Here is a 22,640-nt window from a genome sequence, read left to right as displayed (position 1 = left end):
ACAATCTTTGAGAATTTCTTCCGATTTTTGTCTGAAACGATTGCGTTTTGGGACAGACATTTCGTGACAATTGATTTCCCTATAAAATGTTATATCGAAACCAACGGTTAAAATATTATTAGCCAATAGTCGGTCCTATTATTCAACAACTGTTTAACTGAACAAATATCAGAGTTATTGTAACGAATAGTCGAATTAGAACTCATAATTTCTCTTTTTTCGACAAACAATTGATTATTGTCGTCAATGATGTACATTACGTTTAGCTTCAAATGGCAATAATGAAGTTCAAAACTTGGAATCACTTGAAATTTAGTTATACCATTTGATTAGTAATACAAATACTACAAAACCATTCATCTGATCCAATGTTTAGTTTTTTGCTATTAATAGTAAAACCATCACAATATGGACACAAACACAATATGTATTTCATGACTTCCATCACTTTGAACACCACTCGTGTCTTGTATACAACATTAGTGGTGTTGGAGTTGTTGTCGTTGTTATCCATTGCCGATGACATTATCGATGAATGTGTTTCTCTGGTTGTATGAATTGATTGATTTTTTTGGATGAAAAACAGTTTGATTGTATTAATCAATTCTAGAATTGAATACTAATTTAAAATAATAATAATAATAACTCGTGAGAAATATAATAAAATAACAGTTTTATAAAACAATTATTTTTTAATCAATTAATAAAAATACTTAAAAAAACAGTTACTGTATTAAATAAATAATTAATTAATAATATATTACTTTAAAAAACAAATTAAACAAACATTTATCAAACTATAATAATTTGTTAATCAATGTATAATTGTATTTAATTAATTATTAAACTAATAATTATAAACTTGTTATTTTTGTTAATTAAAAAAACACTAAATTATGAGTTAATTATGTAAACAATTAATTTTTTTAAATAAATAAAATATGTAGAAATTAAATAGTTTTGAAATATTAATTGTTTAAATTGTTTGTTTAATAAATAAAACAACTTTTTTTCTGAGGACAAAATTTTTAATATTTAATTTTTTAAATCAAATAACTATATGTATAAAAACATAGTTTCAAAAAAGCACAAGTTTATTATTTAACTAATTTTCAGTCTATAATTAAATATAATGCAAAAGTGAAATACAAATTTTCAATTACAAATGTTTAATGTAAATCATTGAATGTTAATTTTGACAGTAATACTGAAATAATAATACAATATATTGTTTGTTAAAATACATACAAATTTTGTAATAACTTTATAGTAAAAAAACAAATAAAATACTAGTTTTTAATCAATAATACTAAATGAAAATATCGATACAAAGAAAATCTAATTTAATTAATATAACTGTATGTATTGTAACCGTGTTTTCTACCAGTACACTGTTTAGTTAGTTATAGACATGTTTGGTAAGGTATGTGACAGATAGTTCCGTCCCATACTGTAATTGGACTAACGGTTGAGTTGGTGCGCACAACTCAGCTGTTGGTGGGGTATAACCAGAGAGTGAGGGGAGTGAGAAGAGCAGAACAGTTTCTAGATGTATGGTAACAACTCAGTCTTCAGCTGCCATCAAATTACCTATAACCTTTATTGTTGTATTTTTAATTGTGAGTTTTAGTTGTGTTTAAAATAAATATAGCCCTATGAGTGAATAGTATTGTGTGCTCATTGTGTTGGCAACCGAAACTACGACTGGAAATTGGTTGGACGACCGCCCGATAGGGAGAGGTCTCTGACGACGACGACAGGACGAGTGAAGTATCAATGGAGAAGAAGCCGACGACGCCTGACCAGAAGAGGACAGGGATGGCGATAAAGTCGACGGCTTTATCAGAAGTGGGATCCAAATGCCCAATAAAACCACATTCGACATTTTCCGACTTCAGGTAAGTCCAAAGAGGAAAAAACGCAAATTTACATTTGATAACATATAACCAAAAGAAAATTATGGTAAGTGATATTTTATTTTGTTTTTTCATAGTAAATGATTTTCTCGTTATATTATAAAACTTTTATTTAAAGTATTAAAATAATAAAATTATTTTCCCAAATTATTAATTAACAAATGATTTCATATTAGTGTCCATTTGGTGACTCCGTGTTTACTATTTGAAGCAATGCCTTGAACTGCAATGTTTTAATTACAATCTATTTAGAAAAAAAACGAATATATGGAAACTTAAGCGAGCGTTTTCTTTTAACTTCAATAGTGTTTTATCTTTAGATAGAAGTATTGATTAATTTATTAATAATTTTTCTTAACAGATTTCATATAATGAAATATACAAATTTTTTTAACTAATTTAATATTTAATTTATTTTAATAATCAGAACCAGTTTGAATTTTGCTAATATTTTTTTTTGTATACAGTTTAAACCTATGGCCTAATAAAATAACATTTTTTTTGCTTAAATAAACAAAACAAAAAAAAATTGAATACTAAAATTATAGTAATCATATTTTTTTGCATAAAATGCTTAATTTTGCTTATTACTTGTATTTGCACTATTTCTGTTTTTTATTGAAAAATACAGACAAAAAAAAAAATAATAAACAGTTAACATAAATTTTTTTCAATGCTTATTAGTCTAAATAAAAATATAAATACTTGAAAATATAAGCAAAATTATTTTTTTCATATAATTATAATAGTTTATTTTAAATAATTTAAATCATGAGCCAAAATTCAGTTAAAATAAAATATTCAAAAATAATATATTAATAGCGAATATTTTCAAAAGTTATTTTAGTGCTTAAAATAAATAATTTTGGCTCAACTTTACATTTGTTTAAAATTTAAAGTTTAAAACATTTTTACTGTTATTAATAGTGTTTGAGTCTTCATAGTTTGAGTCAGTATAGTAGCTATTTTTAAAACTGAAATAAGACCACATATGCTATATCTATAAAGAAGAGATGAATATTAGTGCCAACAACTCCAACAACTAAAGCAACTCTCAAAACATAAGTACTGCTCTTAATATACAAGTGTGTTCTGTATTATATTGTACGAAAGCATAAAAGCTATATAACTTGGCTCTGACCGGTCATCTGAGTAAACCAAAGACCAGACAATACCAGTGCAACAGCGGTCGCAACAACTACACCGAGTGCTCCTACTTTAGACATTCCTAATGTTTCGGTGATGACATCACTATGATGAGCGCCGATATTGTTAAGCTCAAGACGTCTACACCCTCTCTGATAACTACGATCACTAAAGGAGATCATTTTCACTTATGGCACTCAACGTATCAGATTTACAACATTTTCTCGAGGCCGCACTTCAAGCACACTCACAGTTTGCCGACAAATCGGACGGAATGTTGAATGCATTGAATAATAATACGGCCGACCAATTGAGAAGACCGAACCCATTGCTGCACATCACGATAGAAGAAGGGAACAGATTGTTGATAACAATGCCATTATTAACGATTTAGACAAAAAAGCTGGTGCTGTAGAAGCTCTTAAATCTGCCGCACGCGATGTCATCAGTAAAGCTGGTAAGAAATGAACCGGCCATCAGAGACATTCGCAAGAAATTAGATAAACAGAATGACTTATGGGATGAGGTCCAGTAAAATTCAAAAAATAGAGATCATTCACTTAATGATGCGCTTAAAGTGGCCGAAAAATTCTGGAATGAATTGAATAATGTAATGAAAGCTATTTACGATCTTCAGGATACTCTCAACAATCAGGAACCATTTGCTACTGAACCAAATGAAATCAAACAACAACAACACCAATTGAAAGAAATCAAACACGACATTGATTTTCCAAACCAAAGGTCAGATCATTGCAAACAAACCGGTCGCGATCTTTTGATATTAAACTATGTGGTGAACCCGACAAACCAGAAGTTCAGAAACATTTGGATGACTTAGACAATGCTTGGGATAATGTGAACCTCGCTTTATGCCAAACGCGATCGAAGAATCATCGATGCTATTCATAAAGTGGTGAATTTTCACGAAATGCTCCGCAATTTACTCAAAACTTTTTGGACAAAGCAGAGCACAAATATGAGTCTTTGGGACCAATTGCTGGTGATATCGATCAGTAAAGAGACAACAACGGGAGCTTAAAGAATTCCAACACGAAGTCAATCAACATATGGTTGAGATCGAAGCACTTAATAGAGCCGCCCACGAACTTCTTGAAGATGTATCACCTGATCAGGCAAGAAGTTGCCATCAAAGGACCAGTCAATAAAATTAATATATAGTAGACGGTATAGCTCTTGAAAAACATTAACGACAGATAAACTGATTTGGATAATGCAAACTAATTGATTGGGTCAATTCCAACACGCAATCAATGACTTCCTTCAATGGATAATAAACTGATTAATTGTTCGACGAAATGAGATATGTTTTCGGAGATCCGCCGGTCATTGAAGTAGAATTGGCTAAACATTAAGTGCTAATGAATGACATTCTGCTCATCAGTCAAGTCTAGACTCACTGGGCAAGGCTCATTCATCGCAAGGTCAAACAAATGTTGGCTTAGAGTCCATCACACTGAGACCACCGAAGCGCTAAACGAAAGCTTGAAGAATTGAACTGTTATCGATGGGAACAACTTTATCGCTCACCAAAGACAACGAGATAGAAGATGACTCAGAGACAAACAGGGTTTGATCAAGAAATTCAGAATTTGTTGGCCTGGCTTAATGATGTCGATAATAATGTAACTCGTAAACCAGTAGAGGCCTACAGAGACAGCAAGAGAGCAATTGAATCGTTTATAATTGAATTATAACTAATTATTAAGCTACCCGACCTAACTTGTTGAGTCAGTGTTAAACAAAACACTTGAATTATCGACTGTTCGGCGCCAACTGAATTTAGTAAACAATTAATTTTTGCAACAAAAATAAAATATTCGTCAAAGATGGGAAAATGTCTTTGAGTCGTGCCAATGATCGCAAAATCAAACTGGAATTTTTTTGGAGAAAATTTTCCATGAAGCGCTTTAAGAGTTTAAATAGATAACTATATGACTATTCGGAAAAAGTATCTAATAAACCTACAGCCCGTCAGCCGTATTGTCGACAGTGTATTGCAACAAATAGAGGATACATTTTCTGAAGAATTCCAGAAAGTGTTTTGGACACTTGGAAACAATGCTTATCATTGACAAATTGTTTGAACTCATTTGAAATATTTTAGTCAAAAACAGGATGTACCATAAAGAACTTATCTGGTCAGTGACAGCATAGATGGGAACGGCCATGCCCAAAGCGCCGAACCATAGAGCTCTCGATCACGGATTCAAAGAAGCCAAGGAGTTTCTCGACGCCTGGACTGAACTCATCTACGACTTGGTTAGCGATCGAATGACATCAGCGGACAATTCAACAAATGAGTAATAATCCTACACCTCAATTGATCATAAACAAATGTTTTGAAACATAAAGAGTTTATTCTCTCGGTGCCAAACAGTAATCTATGACGCGATTATCAAATTAATTTTCATAATGTAATTAAATACAAAAGTGAAATACAAATTTAAATAGAAATGTTTAATGTAAATCATTGAATGTTAATTTTGACAGTAATACTGAAATACAATAATATAATAGATAACTAAAAAATATTTTTGTTAAAATACATACAAATTTTCTAATAATTGAATAGTAAAAAACAAATAAAATACTTGTTTTTTTTATATAATACTAAATGAAAATATCGATACAAAGAAAATCTAACTTAATTATTATAACTGTATGTATAATAAAGTAAATGTGATTGTCTTGGACTCAATTGATTTCCTAAATAATGTAAAATTAGCCACAAATCATCTGAATCAATGGTATAGTGTTTGAGAATTTCTTGATTAACCACTGAAGGGATGTTCTCTCCGATCCATTTGTTGGCCATAATCATGAGTTCACTATCGGCACCAAAGTCTTTCAATTGTCGTATTGTTTGGAAAGCATTTTTACCATTGATTTTCAAAAAAATCAAATTCAAACAAATAGTCTTCAGCGAAGATACCATATATTTGTCGGCAACGTATAGCAATTCATCCAACATTTCATACAATTTATCACAGTTTCCAGTGTAGAGATACTGTAGGAACTGCTCGAAGACATCGCTATCAATGTCATCGATGATCACTTCGTTGTTTTTCTTTTCAATAAAATCTGTGGTAAACATCCTATCGAAGACATCCGACTTTGAACTGAGAAACAGTTTTGAGACGAAAAACTCTTTCTGATCTTCTTTGCCGACAACTAATCGACAATCTTTGGTAATGTCTTCCGATTTTCTTCCGAAACGATTGGGTTTTGGGACAGAATTTTCTCGGCAATTGATTTCCCTGTAAACTGTTATATCGAAACCAACGGTTAGGATATTATTAGCCAATAGTCGGTCCTTATTATCCGACAACTCTTTTACTGAACAAATATCAGACTTATTGTAATGATAGCGCCAATCAAAGTCATAATTAATTTGTTTTTTGAAAAACAATTGGTTATTGTCGTCAATGATATACATTACGTATTCAGCTTCAAATGACAATTGATGTTCAAAACTTGGAATCACTTGAAGATTTAGTTTTACCATTTTATTAGTAAAACTAATACTACAAAACCATTCATCTGATCCAATGTTTAGTTTTTTGCTATGAATAGTAAAACCATTATTAACAGACAATATGTTTTTCATGTCCATCACTCTGAACACCACTCGTGTCTTGTATACAACATTAGCGGTGTTGTCGTTGTCGTTGTCGTTGTTATCCATTTCCGATGACATTATCGTTGGATGTGTTTCTCTGGTTATATGAATTGATTGATTACTTTTTTTTGTGTGACAAACAGTTTGATTGTAATAATCAATTTGAATTTAATACTAATTTAAAATAATAATAATAACTCGTGAGAAATATAATTTAATTTTTTAAACAATAAAAATAACATTTACTGTTTGCATGCACTGTAAGTATGCATTACAACTTAAATATTTAATATGTTTAGTATAAAACAATTAATTAATATAAAATATTTATTTTTTAATAAAATAAATTTTAAATATTTTTTTATTTGTTATCATAATTTTATATAAATATAAATATAATATAATATTTCTAGCATATTTTTAGTTTTTTTTTCTATAATTTTACTTATATAATATACTGTATATATTTATGTAATTTTTATTTTGTTAATTATTTTTAAAAAAATATTTTAATTATATTATATTTATAGATAGATATAAAATTTATGTTAATAATTACATTGATTGCAATAAATAACTATATTTATAACGTTATAAATATTACATTTTTATACAATTAATAAACTAATGATTTCTATATTATAAAAAACTTGATATAATATAAATATTGGTCAATAAAATCAAGATAATTAAGAATTAAAAAAAACAATTATTTTTGTTATTTACGTCAAATAATATAATAAAATAAACATTAAAAATAAACATTAAAAATAAGCATAAAATAATATTAATAATATGAAATTATTATTGTTTATGTAGAAAAATAATTTATTATTATTATTATAAGTAAATGTTAAATTTCATAATTAAATATTTTTTTGTTGTTGAATAGTTTATTACTGAAATAGTTTATTTAAAATAAATTAAAATAATATACTTTAGTAGAATTTTATAATAAATAGTTTAAATTATTATATATTGTATATTAGTCTATAATATTTTAAACTATTATTATATAAACAACAAATATAATAATAATTAAAAAAATATGAGTAAATTATTTATAAATTTAAATCAAGTATTGCCACCAAAACTACGTGTTGTTTGCGCGTGCAGTCAGTTATATACAATTGGTTTGTGTTTGAAACCATCGCTAATACCAACTCCGGGACGACGACGACACTGGACTTCACATCCACTCCTGAATCCAATGATATTATTATATTTTATTATAAGAAATATATGGCTATTGATTGCTAGAAAACTAGACATTTCTAGCGAATGGCATATATTTCTATGCGATAGTGACTATTATTTTGGTAAAAATGTTGAAATCATTAGAATTATAACAATACTATTATATGTGTTATGTTTAATCATTTATAGTATTTATTACTATAACTATTTCGCGGGTATTTCGCCAAAATTTTTATCAGTATTTGATATGCTGTCTGGTTTGCGGACACCCAGTAGTGTTGGACTCATTGACACTCAAACACTGATAAAGTTTATAAATATATCAAAGTTTTTGTTTGAAACAAATCAATTAATTAATCAATATATGTCATTAGTATTTACAACTATATTATTATTTATGATATATAATGTGGGTTTTATAAAATTTCTAATATATGGTTTGCATAATATAGTAATTTTTATCATATTTATAAAACACACTTATGCTATCTATACCTGGAATGTCATCTATTTTTATTTATTATGTTTTATCTAAATATAAGATTAAAAACTTTAAATAAATCAATTTTTGTCAATTATAATAATAATAGACAATTACAATCTAAAAAATTATTAAATTCATTCAAACAAACAAACTAATAATACAGTATAATAATTTTAAATTATAATTTATAGTTATTTATTATATTAATTTTTTTAAAAAGTAGTCAATTTTAGTAAATTTTAATTTTTTGTCATTAAAAATAACAGATTATTTATATATATATATATCTATCAGTATATTCTTGTACTTTAAACTAATTCTATATAATATTAATAATAAAATCTAATAATTAATAATAATATTGAATATTAATTAGCAATCAATTATAATTAAATTGTTTTTTTTAAAAACAAATTTTATATTATCCATAAATTTATACTGGATTTATATCATTGCCATCGCCATCGCTACCACCATCACGACTGTCCTCGTCATCATTATAGTCATCGTCTTTTTTGTCGACATCGTCTTCATCGTCATCATCATCATCATCATCACCACCGACGACACGACTGTCCTCTTCAGACTCGGCCGACGATGACGAACGACTATTATCGCCAGTGTTGACGTCGTTGATGTCGAGACCGGACTCTCCTTTTTCGCGCTGTGCCGGCACTGTCATTATGGGTCGGGCATATCCTGGAGGGCCGGCTAAACCACTAGAATGCGACAATCCCGGCAAAGCAGCCAATCCACCGTTAGTATAGCTGAATCCACTACTACTACTACTACTACTACTACCGCCGGTCAACGGTTCGTATGTTCGGCGCCATTGTTCACTAACTGAATCCCATTGGTCAACAATTCGCATACCGTTTTGTTCAAATACCCGTCGATCCCAACCGCGACCTTTGGTCGGCACATCCGGCGGCGGTGTCCTGGGTGGATGATTTTCCCCACAGTATGGCCTTTCTTTGCTTGGATAGCAGACACACGAGTGGCCATTGAAATAAGTATTATGAGGACAGGTATGCAGTGTTGCAACCATATTGATACACTGATAGAATTGGGTATTACTGGTCGTACTCGGAAACAGTCCCTCGCTTTTTGGACACCGAAACTCGATTGTCGGTGGTATGTAAGGTCGGCGACAACCGCGATGACCATCAAAAACTTCTCCCGGTGGACAATCATGCCGACACGGCTGCCCATTGACGCACTGGTAGTATTGGTTCTCTCGGGTCGGATGCCTAAACCAGCCGTCCAGTCGCGGACAAACAAACGTATCCGAACATCGGGAGCCGTCGAATACTTGTCGTCGCGGACAACTACGCAAATTCGGTCGATTATACTGGCACTGGTAGTACTGGGTCGAGTCATACGGACACGGATAGTTGCCCCACGATCGCGGACATTGAAATTCAGTATGCGATGATGATGCCGATGCAGCTGCTGGTGATTGTGGCACCCGCTCAGTTCGTACAGTCCTGACCACTGTATTGTGGCGCCGTTGGTTAGTAGTATAGTGGCGTCGTTGGCTAGTAGTATAGTGGCGTCGTTGGCTAGCAGTATAGCTGGCTGAACGTCCCGATGAGCTGCCTGTTCGCTGATGTGTGCCAACAATGCAGGCATACTTACCATCGAATACCGTACCCTCTGAACAGGTATGTAATTTGGATTCCCAGTACTTGCATTCGTAGTACTGGTTCTTATAGACGGGATGTGGATAGCGTCCCATCGGATGCGGACACTTGTATCCGGGTTCACATTGTTTACCGTCAAACAGCTCACCCGATGGACACTGGCGCCGAGTGGCCCGTCCGTAGCAGCATTCAAAATATTGGTCAGGTTTACCAGGAAACAGATAGTTGCCTCCGAGTTCTGGACACTGGAAATAGGGTACACATCGGTCGACACCGTCGTAGATATGATCAGCGGGACAGTGATGCAAAACTGGTAGCCAATTATGGCACCGGTAGTAATAGGCGTCACTGAAATAGTGTCTGTATTGGCCAGAACTTTGCGGACATTTGAACGGTTCGATACATTGGCGACGATCAGTGTTGAACACTGTCAGCGATACGTTATCCCTGGATAGATGACAACGCTGTAGGACTGCCCTGTTATTGTAGCACATAATATAGGAGTGTTTGTCATCCGGGTGCTCATAGTTGCCATCCTCGGTACAGTCGATTGTACAACAATGGTGTGCTAAAAATATTTAATATGATATTTAATTTTTTAAAAAAAATTTCGTGTCAATCAGTTAATAATAATAAATAATTTTTTTCTAATTAGTTTATATTGTTTTTTTTGTTGAATAAATTATACATGTATTTGTTATTACCTTTTAATAATTTTTTTAAAAACTAATATACAGTATATATATTTCACTAAATAAATTAATTCACACTATTTAGATGTAATTTTATATTTTTTGTGAAATATTATATATTAATGACTCATTAAATTGTTTTATGTGTGATTTTTTTTATAATAACATAATTATTGTAATGTCTAATAATTTAGTTCACATTTTTGTAATTAAATATAGCAGCAAATAGTTGTTTTGAATTTATATTTATTTTCTATTAAGAAAAATAAACTGCACTTTATATTTTTATGACATTATTTAATTTACTGTATAATATATATTATTTATATGTATATATATTATCTATAAAATCATTTAACAAAACAAAAAAAACTCTTACTATATTTATTTATTTATTTTATTTTTTTAATTAACTATTTATTGAAATACTGTTACATTAGATATATATTTTTTCTAATTATATTACTATAGTATTTATCTATTTATTATATATGTTTAGCCCTGACCTTAAACCAGACAATAATAACAACAAAATTAATAATATTAAATATTATTTTCATCTTATCGTTATTGATTCAACAAACAAACAAAAAAAACACTTAAAATTTTATTTTTAATAGTATATAAAGGATAATAAAATAATAATAAATATTTTATTTTTTATATATAAATATATAATTTTAATAATTTAATTTAAATATATAAAAAATTGAGTTTAAATTTGTTTCATTAATGTTGTTATTAATTTAAATATAATTAATTAAATTAAACAATTTTTTATATTATAATAAAGCAGATACTTTTTATTATTACTTTATATTTTTATATAAATTAAAGTTTAGATGATTTTTTTACTAAAGATTACCGTGTAGAGTAGATGATTTAAATGAGCATTAGTTTAAAAATTTTTGCACAGGGCCTGCCCTCTTTTCAGGAAATAAACAATATCAAAAAATAGATGCATAATAATTAAAATACACATATAATTAAATTTATTACTATTTGTAACTGAAAATATATTTATAGATATTTTTAGAAAAAATACATTTGATTTTTAGTTAAACAAAAAATAAAAATTTTTTTTTAAATGTTTAGACAACGGCTTAACGGTATGGCCGGTAAAGTGATGGCCAGTGCCGAACATTATGACCGCAAGTTCTATATAATGTGGGACATATCGGGTTGGGATAAGTTTGAATCGGAAATACCCGATGATTTGACCGTAAATCTGAAACCGTTGGGTGTATTCAACTCCAGTGCCTATGCCCACCAAAACGGTCGGCCTGTTGTATGTATGTGGGGACTGGGATTTACTAATCGACCGAAAGATACGGCCGGTCTGATCAGGCTTATCGATGCACTCAAACTTGAGGGCTATTATGTGATTGGTGGTGTGCCACGTAATTAGCGCGATATTAGCAACTTTCGGGAGGTATACTTACGGTTGAACATGCTACAACCATGGGCAGTCGGATCAATGTCAAGTGTCAAAGGGGCTCAGTTATATCAGCCGGTGCTCAAGGCTGACCACGAGTTTCTCGTACAACATAACATTGGTATGTTTATTATATAATAATAATAATAATATTGATATTATTTATATATTTAGTTGTTTGTTAAGTTATATTAATGTAAATGTATTATTATTATATTGTATTATATTTACAGTAAATTAACTTAATTTATGTTATCTATATAGTAAAATACATTAATGTGTATTACATCCAATATAATAATACATTTATAGTAATATAACTTAAAAAACATTTAATAAAACTGTTATTGATAGTGTTAATATAGAGACAACTTAGATACTATTTCTAGTATAGATAATAATATTGTAATAATAATCATCATATTTCAGTATATATATTGTATAATTAAGGCTTAATTTGTATGTATAAATTATCAAGTACAGTTGATTCCAAGCAAAGAAAGGCCATACTGTGGGGAAAATCATCCACCCAGGACACCGCCGCCGGATGTGCCGACCAAAGGTCGCGGTTGGGATCGACGGGTATTTGAACAAAACGGTATGCGAATTGTTGACCAATGGGATTCAGTTAGTGAACAATGGCGCCGAACATACGAACCGTTGACCGGCGGTAGTAGTAGTAGTAGTAGTAGTAGTGGATTCGCTATACTAACGGTGGATTGGCTGCTTTGCCGGGATTGTCGCATTCTAGTGGTTTAGCCGGCCCTCCAGGATATGCCCGACCCATAATGACAGTGCCGGCACAGCGCGAAAAAGGAGAGTCCGGTCTCGACATCAACGACGTCAACACTGGCGATAATAGTCGTTCGTCATCGTCGGCCGAGTCTGAAGAGGACAGTCGTGTCGTCGGTGGTGATGATGATGATGATGATGACGATGAAGACGATGTCGACAAAAAAGACGATGACTATAATGATGACGAGGACAGTCGTGATGGTGGTAGCGATGGCGATGGCAATGATATAAATCCAGTATAAATTTATGGATAATATAAAATTTGTTTTTAAAAAAAACAATTTAATTATAATTGATTGCTAATTAATATTCAATATTATTATTAATTATTAGATTTTATTATTAATATTATATAGAATTAGTTTAAAGTACAAGAATATACTGATAGATATATATATATATATAAATAATCTGTTATTTTTAATGACAAAAAATTAAAATTTACTAAAATTGACTACTTTTTTAAAAAAATTAATATAATAAATAACTATAAATTATAATTTAAAATTATTATACTGTATTATTAGTTTGTTTGTTTGAATGAATTTAATAATTTTTTAGATTGTAATTGTCTATTATTATTATAATTGACAAAAATTGATTTATTTAAAGTTTTTAATCTTATATTTAGATAAAACATAATAAATAAAAATAGATGACATTCCAGGTATAGATAGCATAAGTGTGTTTTATAAATATGATAAAAATTACTATATTATGCAAACCATATATTAGAAATTTTATAAAACCCACATTATATATCATAAATAATAATATAGTTGTAAATACTAATGACATATATTGATTAATTAATTGATTTGTTTCAAACAAAAACTTTGATATATTGAAACGGTTGGATAGGTTGCTTAAGGTGTTCGGTGCTGACTCGACGTTATCGGCACCAAAGTGTTGTCGGTCCTAGAGATGAGTTGGCACCAACACCTATGTTGTTGAGGACATATGCGACCACGTTATTGATCTGGCGTTGAGCGGTGACGGTTGTGATGAGCCAATGAGCTAAGTGGTGTTGTCGGCCAATGAGCTAAGCGGTGCTGTGTTGGCCAATGAGCTGTCCGGTGCTGTAGGCCAGTGTTGAGGTGATGGTGTTGGACACGGGAAGGGAACACGAGACTGACACGGCAAGAGAGCCCGTAGATGAAATGAAGAGAGAAAGTAAGAGAGAGATAGAGAGAGAAGAGAAAGTACGGGCCAAAGGCCCAAATGACTTACTCGGGACTTATAACCAAAACCGAGTTTATTATTAACACATATAATAAAACTAATACATTGTAATGTAATACACTATAGTGTATTACGCAGCGGAGTGAYGGCAACCGACCAGTTCGAGTGTAAGACAACTTGTGTCGAGCATTTCGCTCGACTGAGAGCTCAGCAGTCTGATCGCTGCATAAGCCACTGCCTATTGCGCGCGCAAACTGTTAAACTCTGCATTCATATTTGATGACAACTTTTACATATACTACTACTTTGCTCTTATTGGTTAATTCAAACTCTGCCTATTTTTGATCAGTCGCACACTACCACCTAAAGGCAAATTCTCATTTGCATTAAAATACAATACACAAGTGCGCTTAGAAATTAATTAATTCATTAATGTTAAAGTATATGAAACAAAAACCCTTGTTAACCCCTGTATATAAAATGTTTAAACCAATGGTTAAATAGTATTCACTGAAACGCAAGTGCGTCACTACATTTACTGACACTATACGTGTCACAAACTAAACCTATATGTTTGTATGTTAAAGTATAGCTAATGTTATTTCTATGGCATAATTATAATAGTAAATGTGCCGCTTATGTATTTTCTATGGGTATACTAAACCTGCGTTTTCTATTACTAAATATGCCGTTAATGTTATTTCAATGGGAATACAAATCTCATATATTACTATGTATTTAACACTGCTGTCAAAACATACAACTATGCAATACATAATTTGTAATAAATATATAATTTGAGTACATTTACTATTGTTTTAAGTGATCTATTATTATTCCGCTACATTATCCCTCCCCTTTTCGAAAAAGGCTTGTGTCCTCACAAGCGAAAGGTTATATCTAATATTGTCTTACAATCACAAACCAGTGGTTGTCTTACAATTAATTTGTTACATACAAACAATTAATAACATGAGTTCAAAATTAAATTAAAATTAATTATTCAGTTACATAAATAATAAAATCATTACATAATTAAAAACCATAATTATATAAAACAGACCATTGAATCAGCCAATGAATTACTGTCACCTGGCACATATGAATTGTGTGAGAGTCAACCGGCATATTCTTTCTGGTTGAGAGCCAGTCCTTAATCCATCCATGTTTCCATTATTTGTCCACAAGTAGATAAGGTACGGAATATACGTGTTGTTTTATCGTCTAAATGGTTACATAAAATCTTAACTTTTCCGGATATGTAAGATTATATGGAAGCACTAGACAACCCCTCACTCATACGGGGACTCGTCACTGCTGAAACAATACCGGTCCAACATCGACTAACTTGTCGACAAAAACTCCGCGGTAAAAAATCATTTTAAAATTGTATACATAATTGTTTTATAAATAATGGGAATGCCTTAACTGCGGTCCGCTATGGGAAATGCTGCGGTCCGGATTTACACGAAAACGGGTGGTCAGATCTTGCGGTCCTTAATAGAAAAGTTGTAGATAATTAAAAGTTGGTCTAGGGTTCCGATAAGTAAAAAATTATCCGACCACCAGGGGGCGCACAAAAAAATTAAAACGTATTTTTTGTATAGAAAAAGCTGCGGTCCCGTTTTGCGTGAAAACGGGTGGTCAGATCTTGCGGTCCTCAATAGAAAAGTTGTAGAGGACAAAAAGTTGGTCTAGGGTTTCAATAAGTAAAAAATTATCCGACCACCAGGGGACCCATAAAAAATAAAACATGTTTGATAAGTATAGAAAAAGCTGCGGTCCCGTATTACCCGAAAACGTGATCAGTTCTTGCGGTCCACAATAGCAAAGTTGTAGAAAAATTGGTATGAGATTATATTAAATAAAAAATTTTATGACCACCATGTGGCACACAAAAATTTTTTATAGCGATCCTAATTTATTAAAAAATGATTAGTCACATTTTAAAGAGGATAATTTTTGATATTAAATAATTAAATTATTAAACCAGATAATTGTACAGTAATTAATCACAAATATAATTTTTTACATTCTTAATTGCTGTACATATTGTTTATATTGTTTTAAAATATTATATAAATTTAACCATATGTTAAACAAAATATTAATTTAATTACTTTTTACATAAATAAATATTATTACAATTTTACTTCCAACTTTACAATGCAAATAAATTGTACATAAAAATAAAATAAAATAGTTTTTTATAAATCATTTTTTAATAATTCTAAAATAAATCGTATATTGTATAAATTATCACAGCTAAATTAATTAATAAAAAATATTATACTATTTGTAAACACTATATTTGAATCTTGTTCAAATATAATTATGTTATTACTAACAATATCAAATGAATTAATACAAGTAAACAAAGTAAATTAAAAAAATGATATAATATTCATTGTAAAATACTATTTATTTTTTAATTATTATTTTTTGCTACATATGGTTAAATTATAATATTTAATAAATAATATTATAATAACATAATATAACATTAAACAATATTATAAACAGACAATTTTCAATAAAAAAATATTTTTTAATTTTTTTGTGCGCCCCCTGGTGGTCGGATAATTTTTTACTTATCGGAACCCTAGACCAACTTTTAATTATCTACAACTTTTCTATTAAGGACCGCAAGATTTGACCACCCGTTTTCGGGTAAAACGGGACCGCAGCATTTTCTATAAAAAAATACACGTTTTATTTTTTTTGTGCGCCTCCTGGTGGTCGGATAATTTTTTACTTATCGGAACCCTAGACCAACTTTTAATTATCTACAACTTTTCTATTAAGGACCGCAAGATCTGACCACCCGTTTTCGTGAAAATTCGGACCGCAGCTTTTTCTATACAAAAAATACATGTTTTAATTTTTTTGTGCGCCCCCTGGTGGTCGGATAATTTTTTACCTATCGGAACCCTAGACCAACTTTTAATTATCTACAACTTTTCTATTAAGGACCGCAAGATTTGACCACCCGTTTTCGGGTAAAACGGGACCGCAGCATTTTCTATAAAAAAAATACACGTTTTATTTTTTTGTGCGCCTCCTGGTGGTCGGATAATTTTTTACTTATCGGAACCCTAGACCAACTTTTAATTATCTACAACTTTTCTATTAAGGACCGCAAGATCTGACCACCCGTTTTCGTGAAAATCCGGACCGCAGCTTTTTCTATACAAAAAATACATGTTTTAATTTTTTTGTGCGCCCCCTGGTGGTCGGATAATTTTTTACCTATCGGAACCCTAGACCAACTTTTAATTATCTACAACTTTTCTATTAAGGACCGCAAGATCTGACCACCCGTTTTCGTGTAAATCCGGACCGCAGCATTTCCCATAGCGGACCGCAGTTAAGGCATTCCCATAAATAATTGACATCACCTAATAAAACCATTATACCATAAAGAAATATATACGAGTTAGCGGTTATAATTAATTATTTGTTGTGGTTAATTGAATTGTCTCATCAATGTTCTCGAGGTCATCAAATGCTGTATTGTCATCATTTTGCCATATTTCATAGTCATCCAGATCTATCTCATTGTATTCCTTAAGATCCTTGATGTTAGCTCTTGTTGTATGACCAGTATTGATGTCTTTGATTGTGTAAGCGTTATTAAATTTTTCAATAAYTTCGTAAGGCCCGTAGAAATTATTGATCAATTTCTCGCTAAGTCCTCGCACACGTCTCTTGCGGTATAACAAAACCTTGGCGCCAATATTAAATTCAATAAACCGGTGATTTTTATCATAATTTCTTTTTTGTCTTGCTTGTGTATCTTTAATGAACTCTTTGACCATAACTCTGGCCTCTTGAAATCTTATTTGAACTTCTTTTGTATCATCAAAACTAGATGATAAATTTAATACATTATCAATTGGAAGTCGGGGATGTCTTCCATAAAGTAAATAAAAGGGACTACTTCTTGTAGATTCTTGTTTAGCGGTATTGTATGCAAATACTAAATAGTTAATAAATATATCCCAATCTTTTTGATTTTGATTACAATAAAGTGATAACATATCTGTAATTGTTTTACACTGTTTCTCTGCAAGTCCATTACACTGTGGATGGTATGGTGATGTCTTGATGTGTTTTGTATGCATTATCTCATATATTCTTTCAGCTAAATCTGAACAGAATTGAGTTCCGCGATCTGTTAGACAACACATTACTGCTCCATGTCTTAGTACTACTGAATTTATGAAAAATTCAGCGACTTGTGGTGCTTTTGAATCAGGTACGGCTTTAGCTTCAACCCATTTGGTATAGTGGTCAATCATTATTATTATGTATTTGTTACCATTATTTGATTTAACCAATGGACCTAAGAAATCCATTCCAATAATTTGAAACGGTTCGGTTGATTCGATTGGTGTTAGTCCTCCTTTTGGTAAACCATAATCATGTTTTCTTGATTGACAGTCTTTACATGCTTTAACGTATTTTTTGATAATGTTATTCATATCGGGAAAGTAAAATCGATGTTTAATTTTAGCCATTGTTTTATTACGTCCTAGATGTCCAGCAGTCACATCATTATGTAATGAATAAAGTGTATCTTTTAATAAACTATGTGGCAAACAAACTAATTTGTTTATAGTGTTATTAATTGTTTTTATTTTAAAATACAAAATGTTGTTTTCCAATATGTATTTATTTGTTTCTTTGTTCGGCAAATTAATCAAAGTTTTGATTATTGATTGACACCACGGGTCAATTTGTTGTTCTTCAGATATGTTAACTTCAATGTGATTAATGTTATAAAATTGGATATTTTCATCAACTTTAGCTTCATCAGCTAATGGGTATCTTGAAAGCGGGTCTACGTTTGTGTGAGTTTTTCCACTTTTGTATTCAATTGTCATATTATTAATATATGGTTGTAATCTATTACACCATCTCATTAGACGTCCATTAGGGTCTTTAATTTTTAACAAATAACATAAGGCACAGTGATCTGTTTTCACTGTCACTTTACATTTATAGAGATATTTATGGAACTTTTCGACAGCCCATACAATAGCATAGCACTCTTTCTCCGAAGTTGAGTAGTTTTGTTGTGCTTTATTGAAGGTACAGCTACTGTAAGCAATGACTCTTTCAAGTCCATCATGTATTTGACAAAGTGTAGCACCGACTCCATATCCACTTGCATCTGTATATAAGATATATGGTTCATCTTCTCGTGGATGAGCCATGATGGGCGGTGAAGTTAATTTTTCAATGATTGTGTCAAACGCTTGTTGACATTCGTCTGACCATATGAATGGTACATCTTTTTTAGTTAAATTAGTTAGCGGTCTTACTATTTTTGAAAAGTTTTCAATAAATCGTCTGTAGTAATTTGCTGATCCTAAAAATGATTGTATGTCTTTTACTTTATTAGGCCTCGGGAAGTCTTTCATTGCCCGAACCCTTTCTGGGTTAGGAAGAAAACCGTTACGTCCGACAACAAAGCCTAACATTTCTATTTGATTGCATATTAATTTACATTTTTCTGGATGTAAGCGTAAATCATATTCGTTTAATCGGTCAAACACTTGACGTATATGATTAATGTGATCGTCAAAGTTGTATGAATATACAATAATGTCATCTATATAGACGCATACAAATTTATATAATAATCCATTTAGTACATTTTGCATATATCTTTGAAAAGTTGATGGCGCATTACAGAGTCCAAAAGGCATAACATTGAATTGGTATCGATTGTTGTCAGCTGTAAATGCTGTTTTTTCTTTATCTTCTTCGCGTACCTTTATTTGCCAGAAACCAGATTTCAAGTCAAAAGTTGAAAATATTGACTTTCCCTCCATTTGGTCTACGAGATCTTGAATAATAGGTATTGGAAATACGTCAACTTTTGTTACGGTATTAAGTTTACGGTAGTCTAAACAAAATCGCATTTTGTCTTTTTGTGGTACCATTAATACTGGATTATTCCAAGGGCTAACTGATTCACTTATTACATTACTTTCAAGCATTTCAGTCACATATTTATTAATTTCGTCTTTTAATTTAATAGCCGATGGATAGTTKCGTAATTTTATTGGTWGTGCATCTCCAGTGTCGATTATGTGTTCAATACCTTTGGCCGTAATTATGTCCGAAGGCTTGAATGCAAATAAATGTATATAATCTCGTAGTAATTTTTTAACAGTATTTATTTCACTGATGTCTTCAGTTTCTATTGTTATGCTATCAATTGAGTTGTTTTGCGATGTATTGAATAAAATGAATTGATCGTTATCATAGGAGTCCAATTCTAAATAATTGTTGAATATATTGGTGTGTTCACTCCAAACAGTATTAAAATCATTATTAAAGTCTTGAATAAGTTTAGTATAAAAGTCCATACCAAATAGTATTTCTTCTTTTAGATCATTGTATACATAACACTTGTGTACAATGTATTGTCCGTTCAGATAAAATGAAATAAGAGCATAAGTATTAACATAATCTGTMGATCCATTTGGTAATACAACGGTAATTTTATCACAGTTGCTTTGATGCAGTTCATGAGTATTAGTGAAATTACGGTTTACATAAGAAAAATCAGAACCAGAGTCGAAGAAAACTTTAATCTCATTACCATTGAATTCAATAGGAAAATATAGTCGAGTTTTAGTGGACGGCTTAAGAAGATATAAATTAACGGATTGTTGGCCATCTGTTTCAACAACCGCCTGAATTAGTTTTTTGATTTCGGTATAGTTTGATTCAGTTTTGGACAATTGAGTTTGTGATGTCCTGGTTCACCACAATTCCAACAGCCATCTCTCGAAGGTCTTAATCTTTCAGTGCTTTGAGAGTCTCTACGTGTTCGACTATTGTCTCTGCTGCCATTATTATTTTGTTGTGTACTTGGTTGTTGTCGTTGATTATTATTAAAGGAACTTTGTCTACCACGCCCATTATCATTGTTATAATTGTATCGTCTATTGTAATCACTACGTTCATAATCGCCATATGAGTTATTACGAGACCTATCATTATTACGCGGTCCCTCATTGTTGCGTGTCCAGTTGTTATTACGTGACCAATTATTATTATTATTACGTGACCAGTTATTGTTATTACGTGGCCAGTCATTATTATTTCGGTTACTTTGAAAACGTACTTGTCTTTGATTACGATCATAACTTGATGATCTGTTATTATTGTTACTGTTGCGGTTACTGTTAAGATTTCGTCTTAAACTTTGATTTTGCAGTTCAATTGATTTCTCATCATTATAAGCATCTATAATGAGATTTGTTAACTCTTTGACATTATTCGGTTTTACGATAGCCATTTTATATTTAATTTGTCGATATAAATTCCCACTGAATTTATTGAGAATAGTAGCAACCATTGTCGGAAATGAGACATTTTTATCTATTTTATACCATAARTCGATTATCTCGTACATGAAGTCTTGAATTGTTTGTTTGTCTTCAATAAATACAAGATTACTTAAGTCAATTGCGTAGTTAGTTGCACTTTTAGATGATCCGTTTAGGTCACTTAGCTGTTCAACTAAGTTATCAAATGACACGTTCGGTTCTCTTTCGATAATGTTTAGACACCAGTCTTGAGTTCTACCTCTTAGGCTCAAAACCAAGTCATCAATACTCTCGTCGTTGTCCAATCGCTTTGCTTTTATCGATCGTCTAAACAATTTCATCCAAGTGTCAAACTCTTGATTAATACCAGTGAATGGTTCGATATGTGGTGTTTTTCGACTTCGGTTTGAATTAGATGCGATCGGCTTTTGTTGTTCATCTGTTTGTTGTCCATTGTCATATTTAGGTTGTCCAATTGAGCTTCGGTCAACTAAGCTTTGGTCGTCATCATTGTTTTCACGTCTCGGGTTTGTATAGATTTCGGATTGTGGATCAACACTTCTATCGTCTAATTCACTATACGACATAACACGTCTCAATGTAGTAGTCATTTTTAAACAAAATTAAAGTTAACAATTTAGTTAATACTCAATTGTATTGTTGACTGTTTGAGAGTCAGAATCTGAATGTATATCAATTGTCTCTTAAGATGCTTTAAATACGTTTTTATTAAATTCATTAAACAAGTTTATAGAGTTTACATAATGTCTAGACATACAAAAATTTTCCCATAACCAAAATTAAAACAAAGAGTAATTATTTATTAAGACTAATAAAATTTAAGTTTATTAAACTGATGATACGTGACGGTCTTTAACAACAGATATCATAGCAAATCCATGGCTATTGACTTTGTCTAGACATAGTGGTATGCGGTCGTACTTGTTTCTTGGTTTACGAATCCAGTCAATGTCTTTGATGGGTGTAGTTATGCCTTGAAAGTCGTGAATTTCTGGGTTATTGATCTCGAAGAGGTGTATGTACTCATCAATTTTAAAGATTTTTGTTTTCCCATCTAATTTGATATGCCATGGGACAAGCGTATTAACGACTCTTAAATCATTTAGCTTTTTGTTAGACAAAACCGTGATAGACGAT

General features: G+C 31.1%; 3 protein-coding genes across 3 annotated transcripts; 1 reads left to right on the top strand and 2 right to left on the bottom strand.

The window, feature by feature from the left end:
* Positions 1-5,730: 5,730 nt before the first annotated feature.
* On the bottom strand, positions 5,731-6,783 carry LOC128960806 (speckle-type POZ protein-like). Its single transcript, XM_054306943.1, has one exon. The coding sequence runs from the start codon at positions 6,781-6,783 to the stop codon at positions 5,731-5,733; it is 1,053 nt and encodes a 350-aa protein (XP_054162918.1).
* A 1,931-nt stretch (positions 6,784-8,714) lies between these two features.
* LOC128960803 (uncharacterized) lies at positions 8,715-10,751 on the bottom strand. The gene is made up of 2 exons (XM_054306939.1): positions 10,734-10,751; positions 8,715-10,597 (listed from the first exon to the last, which is right to left on the bottom strand). The coding sequence occupies exon 2, from the start codon at positions 10,521-10,523 to the stop codon at positions 8,820-8,822; it is 1,704 nt and encodes a 567-aa protein (XP_054162914.1). The 5' UTR covers positions 10,524-10,597; positions 10,734-10,751; the 3' UTR covers positions 8,715-8,819.
* A 1,074-nt stretch (positions 10,752-11,825) lies between these two features.
* LOC128960805 (uncharacterized) lies at positions 11,826-12,915 on the top strand. Its single transcript, XM_054306942.1, has 2 exons — positions 11,826-12,277; positions 12,635-12,915. The coding sequence occupies exons 1-2, from the start codon at positions 12,172-12,174 to the stop codon at positions 12,913-12,915; spliced, it is 387 nt and encodes a 128-aa protein (XP_054162917.1). The 5' UTR covers positions 11,826-12,171.
* Positions 12,916-22,640: the final 9,725 nt, after the last annotated feature.

The sequence above is a fragment of the Oppia nitens genome, unplaced genomic scaffold, assembly GCF_028296485.1.
Source record: "Oppia nitens isolate AA-2021 unplaced genomic scaffold, nextdenovo-longstitch-racon4-pilon3 scaffold56_pilon_pilon_pilon, whole genome shotgun sequence".
NCBI lineage: Eukaryota > Metazoa > Arthropoda > Arachnida > Sarcoptiformes > Oppiidae > Oppia > Oppia nitens.
This window is presented reverse-complemented; position numbering and strand designations above follow the sequence as displayed.